This window comes from Equus przewalskii, chromosome 4 (assembly GCF_037783145.1).
Source record: "Equus przewalskii isolate Varuska chromosome 4, EquPr2, whole genome shotgun sequence".
Lineage (NCBI taxonomy): Eukaryota > Metazoa > Chordata > Mammalia > Perissodactyla > Equidae > Equus > Equus przewalskii.
The window spans coordinates 59,717,156-59,733,453 of record NC_091834.1 but is presented as its reverse complement, the minus strand read 5'-3'; the positions used below and the strand labels follow the sequence as shown (position 1 = coordinate 59,733,453).

The 16,298-nt window shown below is 44.1% G+C and overlaps 1 protein-coding gene across 27 annotated transcripts in view; it reads right to left on the bottom strand.

The window, feature by feature from the left end:
- Window positions 1-16,298, bottom strand: part of CREB5 (cAMP responsive element binding protein 5) — a 394,803-nt gene that overhangs the window by 112,256 nt on the left and 266,249 nt on the right. Inside the window, exon 1 of one of the 27 annotated variants that reach the window (XM_008518420.2) lies at window positions 11,541-11,755. The exons of the other annotated variants lie outside the window; for them this stretch is intronic. Within the exon in view, the coding sequence (XP_008516642.1) occupies window positions 11,541-11,587 (47 nt within the window). The 5' untranslated portion in view covers window positions 11,588-11,755. Of the gene's footprint in view, window positions 1-11,540; window positions 11,756-16,298 lie in introns of those variants that run through there. 27 annotated transcript variants of the gene reach the window in all.

Genomic DNA, 16,298 nt, shown 5'->3' with positions numbered 1-16,298 from the left:
GCACAGAGTGTAATGGGAGAAGCTCCCCCAGGCGATATCTAACACCCTGGGTGTTTCAGGGGAGGGGTCGTAGAAGAGGAGACACATGAATTACTCCAGGAAAGATGAGAAGTTAGCCCTGCACTGCATGTGCACACACTTGTGTGTGTGTTCCTGCACATGTGTGTGTGTGAGTGAGGGAGAGGGGATACTGGTGGTAGGGGTTCCAAGTCAAGTTAACCATCTGTGCAAGGCAGGTCGTGAACACAGGCCAAGAAGATATTAAATAATTACTGGTTGTTCATAGCTTAACATGAGATGAGAACAATCTCTTTGGATGATAACCACCCCTATCTAGAAATACATGCTATCTGATGTGCATCCCATTCAGGCTGATCCCCTTGTAGATGTCAAACTGGAAATTACATACATTTAGAATTTTTTAAACTGATTTTCCAGTATTTCACGTAGGTGGCTGAGTTACAAACTAAGAGAATCATTTGATAGACTGTACTACACAAATCTGATCCTTTTTGAATTAGAGGGCAATGGAATAAAAGGGAGAGAGAGATTCGGGGTAGGTGGAAGGGGGGCACTGGGAGCTCTGGGCAGGCATTCATTGTTTTTGAAAATCAAAGGAGCCCTTCTTGGCCCTATTTATACTACATTAAGCTGCTTTGGAAAAGGTAAAAATGGAGCCAGAATCTGGCCCTGCTTTTTCTGATTCTAAAGTCTTTTCCAAGACAGAAAGTTGGTATAATTGAGTTTTCTCTCCAGTATTTCTAGTTTTCATTTATTTCTCACTTTGAGCTCAATAAATACAGACAGGCGTGAATTGAGGGGGGAGGGGGTTATATTTTAACAATCACTGTTATGTAGTATTTCATTGGAGGTACTGACAGTACTTTTCTGTGTTTCTTGAGACTTTTGGGTACTCCTTTTACAATGAATTAATTTTGGTTCCTGGAAAAGAAGGTCTTTACCTCAAAGCACTGTGTCAGATGCTGTGCTAACGATATAATAAATAGATTTTCCCATTATTTCCAGCAGGAGATTAAAACAGATAGATTTAAAGATAGCTTTTTCTTGGGTCTGCATTGACTTGAAACCTCTGAAAAGTACATTGTCGTCCCCTGGTTTCTAAATTGATATTGGCAGTCATTGAATGCACTCTTTCTTTCAAAGGAAAAGGAAGAAAGGAAGGAAGGAAGCAGGCAAGCAACACTTGGTCATCCTGGTTTAAATATGAAAATGAAACAGGGGCCTGAGAAAAGGTAGCTGCACAGAGTAAACAGCCCGGCCCAAGGCTTCTCCTCCAGACTCTTTCCCTCACTTGCTGTGTGCAGCTCCCTCAAAACCCACTCCTTCCGTGCTTTTGCATATGAAAAATGAGGCCGTAAAACTGTCAGCCGGCTTTTGTCAAGAATAGCTGTAAAAAATAATTGGAGGGCATTGAATACATAAGATGCACAACTCTCATATGATAATCAGTCCATGGGTCCTTAAATATGTCGCTCCTGAGTTTCCTCATCCCAGCAAGAATTCTGAAGTGGGGAGAAGGTCGAATATAGCTTATTAAATAAAGAAGCTATAACAAAATTCAAGTTTCTAAGACCATTTCCAGCAACTTGAAAACCTCAAACCCTGCCTCCATAATATATAGCATTTCCACACTGCGGCTGTTTTAATATACCAATGAATATTTTTCCTCCAATCTGTTTGCTTTTAGTGGACTTTTTTTTTTTTCCATCTCCAAAGAGGTTGGCGTTATAATGTCAGACAAATGACTAGAATAACCGTGCATTGCTCTAGACACCAGTGAATAAAATATATCAAATACTGCATATCCCTAGTGTGTATTATTCCACTTAGAAAATGGTATAATTGACTTTGGATAGTATAGGGGAAAAAATCCAAGTATTTTTGAGTTGTGGGGTTATTTTCTAGTTCTCTTAGCCCTATAAAAGCTTTTTTGCGGGGAGCGGGGAGGTACTGAAGGAGAGCTGAGAAAATGGCTAAACCCCACAGGCCTTTTTTCTTGTCATAAAGTTGTTGTCAAAAAGATTCGCTATTATGTCTGGGATGGGTGAACTCCATGGCATTTTGCGTTCAGTAAAAACGTCTCAAACCATTTTTCAAACATTTTGAGGTTTGGCAAAAACCTGAAATCCATCTTGCCAAGCACTTTCCCCCCTTAATTCTTAAACCCATGTGTCTTTCAAGGGAAATTTAATCCGTATGTTTCTGATTCATTTACACTTAACTCATCAAAATGGTGTTTTGTAAGAGCTATTTGATGTTCAAGAAGTCTTATGAGCTTCTCTTTTTATAAGTCTGAAAAGCCTTTCTTTCTGAGAACCAGAAAATTGTATTTTACCAGCTGTAGGCCAAATGAGTTGAGCTATGTTAAAAACCAAGAACCTGCTGAATTTAGGAGGCAAGAAAATAGCAGACACAATGACATAAATAAACGTCCTCACATGTCTGCCTGCTCCTACATCTACTGAAGCCTTTCAAACTTGTCCTCTCCCCGAAGAAGTCTATCCCACGAGGCCTGAGAACAAGCCATAAAGCTGAAGCGGGAAAGCACCATGGTCCCAGAGCACAAATTCCCATTGATTCTGGAGGTTCCCCATTGAGACTCCTAGCTCAGAATTAGTGAAAGTAAGACCTGGTGTGTTTCATCAGATAAATCTGTTATCTAGGAAATAAAATAATAATCAAATGCCAGAACTGGAAGGGACGTACGCAATTTCTAGTGCAGTACTATTCGGATTGTGTTTGAAGGAGTCCTGGGATGAGGTGGGGATGTGAGTTGAGGGAGGGGCCGTGGGCCAGTCGGGGCTGTGTTTTCCATATTGGGCTTCCACAGAAGAAGATTTTAAGGAAATACTCTAAGGGTAAATTTGAAAACAAAGACCTTAATTTTATACGCAGACACTGAGGTCCGAGGAAGGAATCTTGGAGTTGGGCAGAGCTGGCAACACGACGCAGGTCTCCCGACCCTTGTCCAGCTCTCCCTCGACCTCTTTGCTATGCTAATGCTTTTCAAACTCTGGTTGCAGTTGATTAGTGGATCAATGAGGGAGAAATTGGTGAAATCAGTTTAATCTGACATGACCAGTATTTTAGAAAAATGGATAGAATATAAGATATCCAAGAACGTTATACACAGTAAAGATTAAGCATTGTTTCATCGAACTGTATAATACACACACACCTACGCAAACATACATTTGTAAGTATATTGGGCTGCAATATAAAATATTTCTTTCTGTTGTTCATATCAAAATAGAAAAAAGCTTCAAAACCGCTTTACCATATAGAAAACCATGTTTCCTTTACTGGTGGTTCAGCCAACAGCAGTTTTCAGGTTGCCTCGTTAAAGACCACGTGGCTGGAAAGACCCGACATGGCACTTCCGCCTCATGGAGGAAATCACTGGCTTATTTCACCAAAGGTGGCTTAACACACAGATTGGGAGAAATGGACAAAGAACAAATGCGTGATGGGGTGGGGGCGGAGGGAAGGAGGGACAACAAACACCTAGCTGAGAAAAGAAGGGGTCACGTTCATCTTAATCCGATTTACAAATGGTAAGAGTGATTTCCAACTTGCATACAGTGCAACTATACAGTGGAAGATCCAGACATATTAGCACCAGCATATTTCCAAAGTGCAGTTTTCGAGCACTTAACAATCATTAATTAGTTAGAAATATCTTTTCAAGGTCAGGAGGCACAATAGTTCATCTCCACACAAGGGAGCCTTGGAGACTTCGGGGAAACCGAATTGTATAGCACCTGGATAATTGCTGTGGGAAGATTAATTGGGTTAACTGGCTGTGAAGAATCTTGTGATAAAGCATTATGAAAAAATGCTGCCCCTGTCGTCGCACTGTTAGATGTCAGAGCCCTCGTGCTTTGTGCCTAACAGCTGAAAGCTGCCTCTATGGGAAAGGATGCAAAGTCATTAAAACAACTATGAATTACCCTTTGCTCTCTTTTTTCAGAATTATAATGAAGTGACAAGTTTTCTGTGGTCACAAAGTGCCCCAGTCTCTTTGGGATTAAAGTGCGAAGTGGGGGCTGTATTGGGAATTGTGGTCTAAAACCATTCCCTAGGTGGGGAGGAAGAGGGAGGAAGCAGTGAGTTGCCGAGCCCAGAGGTCACATCCTGCAGGTGGGTGGGTGCTGGTTCTGGGGCGGCTTCCAAGCTCTGTCCTCATCGGACATGCACTCAGTGTAGCGAGGGCTGGTGCAGGGGGAGGGAGGAACAGGGAGAGTGGTGGGAAGCAGAGAGAGCCTGGACGTTCACCCCATTTCATTTATGGCCCAGGCACAGCACGCCCCACCCACTAACTAGACTCCAGGGAGCTCTGGCTGGAGGCAGAAAGTAAGCTATCTTGTCCGCCTCCCCATCCCTCCCTCCAGACTAGAGGGTGGAGTCTTTGCACAGCCAGGTGTCTTAATGACTCCTAGCTTCTCAAAGCTTGCTGGTCACTCTGCAGTGCCCCATACATTTCTAAGTTTGTCTCTGCACTCTCCCCACCACACCATCCCTAGGAGCCAAAACTCAAAAGAGGGCTGAGATGCACACACTTGAGCAAGAAGATGGAGTTCCTCGCACCAGGAAGCCTAATAGCCTGGCAGGGAGGAAATGTGCTCCTCACTGCAGCAGAGCCAGGTCCTGGCCCTGCCACCAAGTAGCTTTATGATATCAGATAATTTGTCATATTTTGGGGTGGGCTCAATTTCAGAATCTGTAAGATGAACAGTTTGGGCTGAAGGACCTCTAAGGTTCCCGCTTCATCAATGCACTTAGAATTATAAGATTATTATTCTACTGCTAAGGAAGTTCTGGAGGGTGAGAATAAAGCCAAGTCAAATGACATTCCTTGTGACCTGTACACTGGAGCTTCCTCTTTGCTTTGGATGGAAGGAAATGGCAAAAAAGCAGCCATGTACTGAGCTATGCAAGATCTGAATTAGGAAAAATAATTTGGCTATAGCGAGGCCACTGAGTAATCTGTATTAGGGTGGATGCTGGCTAGAGCAAACTAAAGGCGAAAACGCAACTCAAGTAATTTACATCCACATTTAGACTAAATGGGTTTATTATAATTGCTGTTATTATGATTAATTCCAAAGGAATTAAAGGAGATCAGCCCTTTATTGTAGAGTGTTGCTGAGCTGACTGAAGTATTATGATAAATAAAAAGGTCAAGAAGAGGCAGATGCAAAAGAAAAATTGCTTTATGCCATCTAAAAAAGAAATCTACTAGATACTTAACTAAAAGGGTGAAAAAAACACTCAGCTCTTCGTGGCGCTGAAGTAAACTGCTTTAAAGTGAGATCTTAAACCTCATTTTCTGGCCAATGAAGAAGAGATGGTTACAGACAATAGAGCCAGTGTTACGATTCTCTCATCCTGCTCTCACTCTTACCCGCATTCTGTGACTCAGTTTACCTTTCTTGGAAGGAATTGCTAGCTGATAGTATTTCTCTCTACATTACTGATGCCCAAAATATACCATTATCCAGACTTCCAAAAGAGTCAACTGGCGCCATTGTTAAATAACTAACATTTACTGAACATTTGCTATGCTAAGTGCATTATAGTCATTATCTCATGGATTCCATTTCATAGATGAAGTAAGAAACTTTTCATAGATGCATAGATGAATCTCAGAAACTTTCAACAGACTGTCAAAAATCACAAAGCTTGCAAGTGGCAAAGCCAGAGTTTGAACACAGATCTCTCTGACTCCAAAACAATTCACAGGGCACATCACACGGGCCATACTGATTTCCAATAAACAGGCTCCACCTTTGCAAAGGAGCTTGCTTTGGAGACCTTCCTTTAGCAGTGATATGGGCCCTACTGAGGGTAGAGAGGGAGAGCCAAGTAGGCAGCCAGGCACACAAGGCTACAAGGGGCCCAGGTGGCCTCGCTGCCATGTCAGCACATGTGTCCAGCTCAACATGACTTTGATTCTTTAAAGACTTTTGATATACAAGAAAAAAAAGTTCACACGCTCCTAAAACACAGTAACTCATGGCAGGCATTCCTGTTTATACAACACAGCCTCTTGGTCCCATTTTCCATCTCCCATTAAGATGAGTGATTGAGTCTATACATTAATAGACACCTTGGCTTTCATCTGGAGCCTTATTATTGTTTTTTCCAGGCTTTGCTTTTTTGGACACATCCAGTTCTATTTCAGTCATTCAGACAGTAAAGAAAAAAGTTATACAGTAGAATTCAATTTTTGGTATCACGTGGAGGAAAGGAAGACTTTGCTGATAGCTAGATGGGTCTTGGCTATTGTATAACTCCTGTCGCACTCTCCCTAATCATTGCAAACTATTGATTCTTCTTGGGTGCAGCGTGCCTTCATCAATCATTAAATAAGCTCTCCTGCCAGGGTAGGTACAGGAAGCAAAGATGTATGGACTTCTTATAAAGTGTATGTGTACTATGTAGTGGACTTTAGAGCGCTAAGTCAAGTCAATTTCAGTTTTCAAGGATGTAAGTAGTCAAGGAATTGCTGTTGTTGCAACCAAAACTCATGAAATACACACTCCTGAAAGCTCCAAGCCTTAGCATACAATTTAACCAGACTAGCAAAGTCTGTTTAAAAATCACAAACTTAAGTTTGGACCATAGAATTTTTATTGCCCTGGCCCACCTTTATCAATGCCGCCCATTTTCCTTCCTCCTCTGGGCTATTCCCCACATCCCTGCGCTATGACCGCCTGCTCAGGTACTTGCACATACATCTTTCTGCAATCCAATGCAAAAGGAGCCCCCCTCGAAGGTCAGAGGCCCATGGAAACCCAACAAAAAGAGAACAGAAAGGAGAAGCCAGTGTTGAATCCGCTGCTGCTTTTTTTAAGTGCATTCCAGATTTGCCCACACTACTTTCTGTCAGGCACGTGACAGCACTCACTCTCAAGTCCACACTAATTTCTACCTCTTCATGTTGACCTGGCCTTCCTGACCAATGCATGCTAAGTAAAATCCAAGACAACGCTTTTATCACGCACCTTAAGACAGCCTGGGGCCCATTTCCAACACCGACTTGGGGATTCTAGGATGGAACCCTTGATGTAAGTCTTGGGCCCCGTCACTGTTCTATAATTCTACCAACTTCACCACCATCACACTTTTCCACTTGCCACTTTGGAAATGCCCTTCTCTTCAATCTCCAAAACACCATTTTTACCACCAGAAATGCTACTCGAGAGGAGGTGGCAAGCTTAAAAGGTAGCCTCACCCAACTACAGATTTGCATCACACACATATGTTTTTGCAAATTTAAGCTTCTCTTAGTCAGCCAGGGATGGAATCCAGTTCTCACGACTGAATTCACTCACCTCCATTTCACTTCATTTTCCCATTCACAAAGCCACAGCTGAGCATGAATGGGGACACAAGGGTCTTTTTTCCAACCTGCATTGTTTTCACCTCTGCCTCCATTCAGGTCACTGGAAATTTGGCAGGTTTTATTCGTACTAGTCCTCACCTCCCTTTAAACAGAATGGTACTTTTCTTTTTGTTTCTAGTACCTGATGTGATCTCAGACCTGCCTGATTTTCCGAATAAAAGGAACCATAACAGAAGAGAGGCTGGAGAAGGAAAAAGCCTGAGTGATGCTGCCAAGAAGATACCCAGTTAGAGTCTGAAGTCAGTCATGTGCAGAGACCTCTGCCAGGACAATCCTTACTGACATCCTCACCATAGCAGCGGCGAAGACTTATTTCCTGTGATCTTACTGTATGCCGGGGGCCTCAAAACGGATCTCCACCCCTCACAACTCCACATGGTAGGTATGGTTATCCTCACTTTACGAAGAAGATAGAAACCATGGCACAGTGAGGTTAAGTGGCTTGTCAAAGTCACACAACTAGTAAGTGGAAGGGTGATTTGAATCCAAGCCTTTGACCCCAAAGGTCATGCTCTTTTCAGGAGACCTCATGCTACTTCTCTGCTCAATAGATGCCTGACTCCCCAGTGTCATCTCCTTTCTTCATGCCACAGATGTGTCCACCAGGGGCGAGGTGGAAGGGCAAAAGGAACAGTGCCGAGTTCTACACTGGCCTATGGTTAAGCTTAGGCATAGACAGATGGCATTCCTCGGCTCTGGGCCTGGCATACACAGGGAATAGATTTGTGCCTCTTCTGTTGTGCCATCAAAGCCCTGCCTCCCCCTTCACCTGCTAACATGGAGGCATGGCCCCAGGGACCCCCATGGAGGGCAAAACTGCCACTCAGACCATGCCCCAAGGGAATGTAAAACATGGACAATGTCACCAAGATTCCCCATGGACAAGCACAGCCATTAGGCCCCTGACAACCATGACGGTGGTGGAAAGTTTGTCAGTGATGGCAAGCTAGACTTAGCGTGTGCTTAGAGTCCAGTGTGGGCTGGACTCAAGGGGTTAGAGCTCGTGTGAGCTATGGCAAGTCTGCCTCTCACTTTTCACATCAATAAAAACAACATACATACAGACAAATGAATACAAGGAAAACTAGGAAAAGATGAATGAGAGAAGTGGATTGTAGCAATGTCAATGTCCTGGTTGTGATATTTACCATAGATTTGTAAGATGTTACCACTGGGGGAAGCTGGGTAAAGGGTACACAGGATCTCTGCGTCATTTCTTACAAATTCTTGTAAGCCTACGATTATCACCAAAATCTCAATCAAAAAACAACCCAAAATAAAAACTCCAAACAAAACAATAATCCAATCGCCCAGCTGATGATTCTTACCCTTCAGGGTTACTGCGGGATGAAGTGAGGTAATGTAAGTCTGACCTAGGATCACTGCTGGGCTCAGGCTCCTTGCCTGGCCTCTCTGTCAGTCAGAGCAGGACATTTCTGATTATGGGTGAACAACTTGGAGCCAAGTCAACATAAATTGTAATGCTCTAAAAAAAGAAATCATGCCCTCTTTATTCCTGAAGAGTCTCAAGCACAGATTTGGCACTCATCAAACTTTGCGCAATGACTAATAACCTTCGCCAGTGGTTTCGTTTCAGCTCTGGGTAATTTTTCCCCCCGGATAGGCATAGTTGTGGTCCTTCCCTATGCACGATTAAGCTAGGTCCATAAATACATACTTTACAATAAGGCTACTACCCAGGAATTTGACCGAAGAATAGGGATATTGTTTGGGAAAATAATCTTTCTAACAAGCACATATAGTTTTGCTTTTCATGTTCTTTGAAGGTTTTAAAATGCAGCCTTCAATCGCATCTAAAAACTTGAGTTTATGTTAAAATTACAGAAACATCTCAAGGAGTCATGCAATCTTTTGGGAGAATAAATTCATTACAAATACTGTTCTGAATCATATGAGCAAATGAAGCATAAATGGCTCCTGTATTTTTAACACCATTTTATGCATCTGTGGGACTTGCAGGACCTTTTAGAAAAGTTTACTGAATTGGTAAATTCTCTTCCACTATTTTGCCACTATTTCCAGCAGATTCATCTAGGCAATTTATCTCTCATCGAGGGCTCCTTACAGGTAGCATTTGATAATTAAGAATTTCACAAAAGGAATCTTCATGCCAAAAAGCAAAACCAAAAGCCAGCCTTCAAAGTGGGAAAAGACATGCTCCTCTTCCCCCTCCCCCATTCATTTCTTTTAAGGCACTAATTCATCTCCAATCCAAATGTACTTTTCTCTGAAAAGCTATGTCAAATACCTTTTAGCAAACTTGTACAGAACATGGACACCGACACAGAACTTTCGAACCAGAAGGGACTTCAGAGATCATCTCAGACAGGTTCCACTCGTGGGGGAGGGGCTTATAGCCCACCTTGTCTGCTCCGTCATTATAAAATGAAGCCCAGATGCTTTAAAGGACTTGCTCAAGGTCACCAGGATTAGCACTCAGGCCTCTTGACCTCTACCACACTATGCTGTTTCTTCCAAAAATTACCTTTGGCTTCCCTCCCCCTTCCATCTCTGCCCAAAAAGGAGAGGGGAGAACATCCATAAAAAGTCATGAGTAATTATATCCAAAACATACCTTAAATAAATAAACCTCAACACCTTTCTGGTATGTGCCCCATGCCTCAGTATGCATCTAGCTGTGTGATGACCAAGACTGAAATGAGCCAGAGAAGTTTTGGAGCAGCCAAGAGTCAGATTGCTCTCTCATTGGGCTGACTGTCTAGCTGTAGAGGGCTTCAGTTCACAACTATCTCATAATGCTGGCTGCTTTCAGAAAGCATTAAGCCCAGGCAGTGCATCACAGCACTAAATATATTTTATGAAACACACAGAAATGTGGTAATAATTTTCAAAATGTAAAAGTCTCTGAGTACACTAGATCCTTAAAGTATCAAGAACATCATCATTTGTCCCTCTCTCCATTTATTTCCCGTGAATTCCTTACTCTCAAATAGTTGTTTCTAGACAAATCAATCGAGAACTTTTCATCCTCTCTCCCACAAGCTCAGAATATCATCTTGAAATTAATTAAAGAACATAAAGGTCTTAAAGATAGCACCGCATTAAGTGAATTGACGTGAAACAACAGAAAGTTAAAAGTCTCGAGTAAATGCACAATCGCTGTTAACATGGGCTGTAATAATAGGTGAAAGAATGTAGCTACTCCTGAGGATCATCATATTGTACTTTAAAAACCCAAAGTATATTCTTACTAATAAACGCAATAGCACAACTCTTCGCACTCAGCACAACGCGCCAAATAGTTTTCTCCGCATTTGCAATTCACCAGTTACACTCCCAAAGCCACCCCCCAACTCCCACCGCCACTTCGCTTCGACCTTTAGGAAAAGACAACGGTTTTGAGCCATTTAAGAAAGAGGGAGAGACAATCCTGATGGAAAATAATACACAGCTGTGATAATATCATATCTTTTTAAATACCATAATATAGTTTTACTTTTAATAATAAAAGATAAAAAAGGGGCGTCTGTGAATAATTAGAGATTGCAGTCTGAAGCCAGTTAGAGTCACTGCAATTGATAATAAACTGAAAACCCCTTGAGAGCAGGTAAATGCTTTGCAACCCTGACCCCCTTGCTCTCACATTACTTAACTACCCTGTGGTTCTTGCATTACATCACCATTCAAGCGATTGGTTCCTGCATTTTAACTCTCTCCCTGTCTCCTCCGATTAGGAGCGACACCGCAGCAAAGAAACTTCGCCGAGTTTGCTCTTTCTCGCTTCGCTTTTTATGTGTGGCCTTTTTGCTTCTGTCGCTCTGGCTTGCTCTGCTTTTTTTTTTTTTTTTTCCCTGCCCAACCCGGCCTCGGTTCAACTCATTCAGGTCGCTGTACTAGAACAAAAACTCTTATCAAAGTGAAAAGAATGCGTCTTCGGGACAAGAAGAGGAGCGGTGGGGCTGGGGAAAGAGGAGAAGGAGGAAGAGGAGAAACAAAGACGGGCAGAAGGGAAAGATGAGGAAGAGAAAGAAAAGGAGGAGGAGGAGGACGAAGACTCAAGAAAAGAAGGGGGTAGGGGCCAAAAAAAATCTATAAAATCAGAAAAAAGAAAATAAAATTAAAAACAAACCTCATGGACATCACTGAGGCTGAATTCCCTCCTGAGGTGCAGAACATGAGAGCTCTGGAATGAGTGTGTGTGGAATTTGAGCCAAAGCTTAACTAGCCTGAGTGAGTCATATCCTTCCCACTTGATTCCAGGCCAAGCGATGATGTAATGCGCTGGCCCTTCTCTTGCGCCTAGCTCTGGCTCTCTCCCTCCGGCTCGCTCGCTCTCTTTCTCCTGGGCTCGCCCTCCTCCCCCTTCTCCTTTTTAGCTCAGTGCTGGTGAAGTCACCATTTAAATCTGGCAGAACTGAAGCAAAAACTTCAATGTAACCAAAACAGCCCCAGGCTGAGTTCCAGACTCGGGGAGCCTTAGTGGTGCAATTGCCCTTAGAAACGAGTAAACAGGGGGGAAACAGTGCCGCCTGGGGATGGCCCAACAGCTGCCTCGGACTCAGAGGGACCCAGAGGGACTGGGAGTTCTGTGGGCAGGGGTCCACGGGTTCCAATTTTTTAAAAAATGCTGGTTTGAACAAAAAATGCCCATGTGTATGCAGAAAAGGAAGTAACAATGGAGACACACGTAGAGATGGGTGAGAGCAGGTTGGAAGGATGGAGCATGAACACCCAAGACAGGTTACTAGCTCAGGCTCTCATTCAGAACCAGGTGACATGGTTTCCACTGCCCTCGGCCCTTTTTTCCTGGAGCTGGATAGGATTTTCTGTTGCTGGATGCCAACCACCAGCCCTCCAGAGATTTCTCGTGTCTGACCTCCCTGTCAGCAAGGGCAAACCCACTGCTTGGCCAAGCACGCGCCTGCGTCCGGAGCCATCAAGAGCTGGGAAATCACAGTGGCCAGACTGGTCGCACTTTCAGGCGTGGAAGGGAGAAGGTCCCTTGTTGCAAACACAATGCTTGTCTTTCTGAGATTCGCACTCCACTCCCAGGTGAGTCGTCCGAAGAAGAGGGAATTAAAATAGGTTCATCCTCAAAGTGAAGACAGCTATCCCATTCCTCCTTTTGCTGGGGGGAGCACTGGTGCGGGTGGGGCTGTCTGTGAGTTTAAAAGGATACAGGGAGAACAAACAGTATGTGTGTCTCTTTTTTAATTACAGAGTGAGGAAAAACAGCCTGGGGATGGGAGGGGGGGAGTCAAACATTATCCTTCACAAATGACAGTGAAGCCCTTTTAATTGTGGAATTCTACTCCTCGCTTCACACCCCTCCTGCTCAGGACTTTACCTAGAACAGTCCAGACACTTGGCTGCCTTGTTAGCAGGGCTTTTTAACTCTATCTTCTCTCCAGTCCTCTCTTCCCCTCACCCTCAACGCCTCCTTTGAAAAAAAAAAAAAAGGAATTTAAAAAAATGGGAAGTTCACTAAATTTTTTTTTTAATACCACAAAAGCAGAAGAAAGGCATGGGGTTGCAATTTTTTTTTCTTCAAAAATAATCATAGCTTTTGCCAGTCTATTGCCTCCCATGGCTTTTGCGATCAGTGAATCAGGGAGGTGACACAAACATTTGTCTCCTCACATGTTGCCAAAGCAGAGAAGAGGCCGACTTCTAAGCTCTGCTCTCAGGGAAATCTCCTAGCTTATTAAAGATATCTGCTCCTAGGGGACAGGACTGTTAATCTGAGTTCCTTGGAATTTAAATCACAGCTTCAGTGAACACTGCCACTCAGGGCGACGAGTTAAAAAGCCAGGTTTGCCCAACAGTCTGCCTGACCCTGGGGGCTGGGCTGGGGAAGAGCTTTCTCCAGAAGTCTGCCCTGGAGCATGACATCCCCAATTGACGCTGATGCCACAGGGGCTCCAGTGACACCTTTATCAAAGTAGGCAGCTCTGAATTAGAGGTGATCAGCCGTAATTACAGCTGGCGCCACTGAAGCTCGTGGCCTGACAGCGGCAAATGTGGTTGTTATAAAGTTTGGTCCACCATGTCAGTGGCCTGTATAACTCACTTAGTCTGACTCGCCAAACAGCTATTGATTTTTCTTCTGATGCAGGGGATAAATAAAACAAAATCTTCAGTCGCTCCTACAAGCCTTTCCACTTCAAGGCAGGTTGACAAGATTTTATATAAACTACTTTCTCCTTTTTATAAGAGCCATTGATCATGTTGGTGAGTATAAAGCTAGGGACTTTCCTTTCTCTACTCCCCACAACTCGCCTTAGTTTTCATGTTTCAGTGTTTTCTTTATGTTATTATTTTAGGCATATCAAAATGGATATGTGGTCGAGTTTTCCAAATTGACATCTTCCTGTAACCTCAATGAGAAAATGCTCTCTTTAAGATTTTTCCTAGATCACGACACAGGGGCTGGGATAAACTGCTAGATAGTGGGCTGCTGCATTTTTTTTTTTTTTCTCACTGAAGTAGGTAAAAGGGATCCTGTGCTGTAGGTAGAGATTACGTAAAGGCATCTTTCCTGCGCCTTCCTTGGAAAGTAACAAAGGGGACGACAGCTTTGGCCAAAGCCAGACACGGACCCCTCCTGAGACACATCAGCATCTCTGCTCCTGCCAGGAGGAATGGGCCCAGAGGTTTCCAGGTGGTGAGAGTGCCTCTGATGAGGGAGTGATGACTGGCCGGCCAGTGGACTTGGTGCTTCTAGAACCCAGCCAAACTCTGAGGGCCCTGTACCTGATGAGGATGCCACTCAGCTGACAATGTGCCAGGACACACTGACATTCCGATAAAACTTCTTTGGAGTGCTGGCCTGAGGTGGAATCAATTTCAGAGTTCAAAGCCGTCTGAGTATTTACATTTGCACTTGCCAGTCGGAACATAAGTCTCCCCCCTGCCATTCCAAATCAGGCATTTTCACCGGCTGCTGGGTTTCCCCCAACTTGAAAAGAAACCCTGCTTTCCCATTTTCCTTCCTGTGAGCCGCTAATGATAGAGAATATCCTGTTCCCAAAAGGAAATTCCCCTCCGACTCCAGAGCTTCCTTTTTCACCCATTTGGTCCTCTCGTCGCCTCTCCCCCGCAGCCCCTTCACGTCCTCGCTGCTCTTCTGAAGAAGGGGGGGGGTTTGCAGATAGGAGTTGTAAGATGCCGTAATTCCATCGGGAGCCTTCTTAGAAGTAGCCCCCAGCCAACAGGCTGGGCCTCCAGATTAGCTGGCTTGCTCAGGAATGCTTACAACACCCTGCTTTCGGAACGTGTCATCCTTGGGGAGAGGGTGGTGGGTATCGCGCAGCTGTTCGGTGTAACTCACTCACATACTCCCAGCTCCTGATGAAATGTTCGGCTCCGAAGAAGTGGAAACCTCTGAGATTTGAGCTCAGAGTTCAGAACGCGTTTGGACCATCTCCAAAACAGCCCACCAGAAAAGGCACAGCTTGGATTGCAGGACTGAAGTGCGCAACAGCCGACTAACGTAAACTTTGTGTGCCTGGCTGAATTCTGAGCTCACACACATTATGCAAACACACAGCAAATAGAAGAAACGATCACCATCCTTCCTAGAGAGAGCTGATTTGTATTTTTTCTTTTAGGTTTGAATTTATTCTCCTCAAGGAAAAGCATATCATCTGCTTTCAGACGTTGTTTTTAAAATTTAACCCATGATTTCTACAGTCCCAGTGGAGTTTGAGGGGCCAGATAATTTCAGAGTTAAATAAGCCGTAATGACTATCACATGTACCCAGCCATAAACCTAGTATTAAAAATTATTCAGAAAAAAGTGGCATCTCTTCCTTTTTTAATTTACAATAACCATCCAGGTGGTTTTCTAAGGCCTCCTTTGCAAATTGCTTCCAGCGAACCTTCCGGTCACAGACCACTGCACACCCACGTGGTGTCATTCAGCGTTCCCTTCAACTTGGGTGTCCCGTGCTTTCACAGTGGACAGCGGCTGAGGGGCTGTCTGGGTGAGCCTGTGCAGCAGGCATCCTCAACGCGGTGCGAGCGGGATTCACTGGTGTGCATGGTTGGGCCTGCTAGCGCCAGCTCCCAGCACTCCCAGGGAGGGAGAAAGCAAGAGAGTCGGCAGTCCTTAGTTACTTCTGTCTTGTACCTTCTACAACCCCTGTATCCCAGCCCCGTCATCAAGTACCCTCAGACAACTTGCTGGCCCTTCTTGTGTCAAAACCTATTTGTAATGTTCTGAAGTGGCAATGTTGAATGTGATTCAGACAAAAGAATGAATTTCTAAGGATGGAGGCGTCAGGAAGACTTAGAGGTAGGTATCGAGAGGTTATAAGAGCGCTTTGATCAGTCCTAAAACAGTATCATCAATTCTGCCTATTCATAGTGGTTTTTTTCTCACTTCTCCCTCTTTAAAATGGGTACGTCATTGTATCATTTGAGCCTATCGCAATGTCTGAGAGGCAGGTGACACTCAATGAATGTTAGTCAAGCAAATGAATGAGTCAATGAATGGATAAACTCCTCAGCTCAGGCATTACATTTTCCATGAAGACTTTGCTGGACAACCAGGCTGGGGTAGGAGCGTCCACTTCTCTGGGCTCCTGTGGCACCTGGACCAGATTCTATGCCAGCAAGAAACCGCAGTTAGGGAAAGTACGCATTTCCGTGCCTGTCTTCCTCAGGAGTCGTCAGCTTCTTCAGGGCACAGACCGGGCTTATCCATCTCAGCACCTTTAGCGCCTAGCAAGCGTCTGACTCACACACAGCAGGTCGTCAAAAAATGTGACTGAACCGGCAGTGGTGGCAGCACAGGCCACTCATGCTCAGTCTTCCCTGAATATTTTCCAGCCTAAAAGTCCTTTTTCCCTTTTGCGTTCTTACTCACACATTTTCTGTGGCTTCC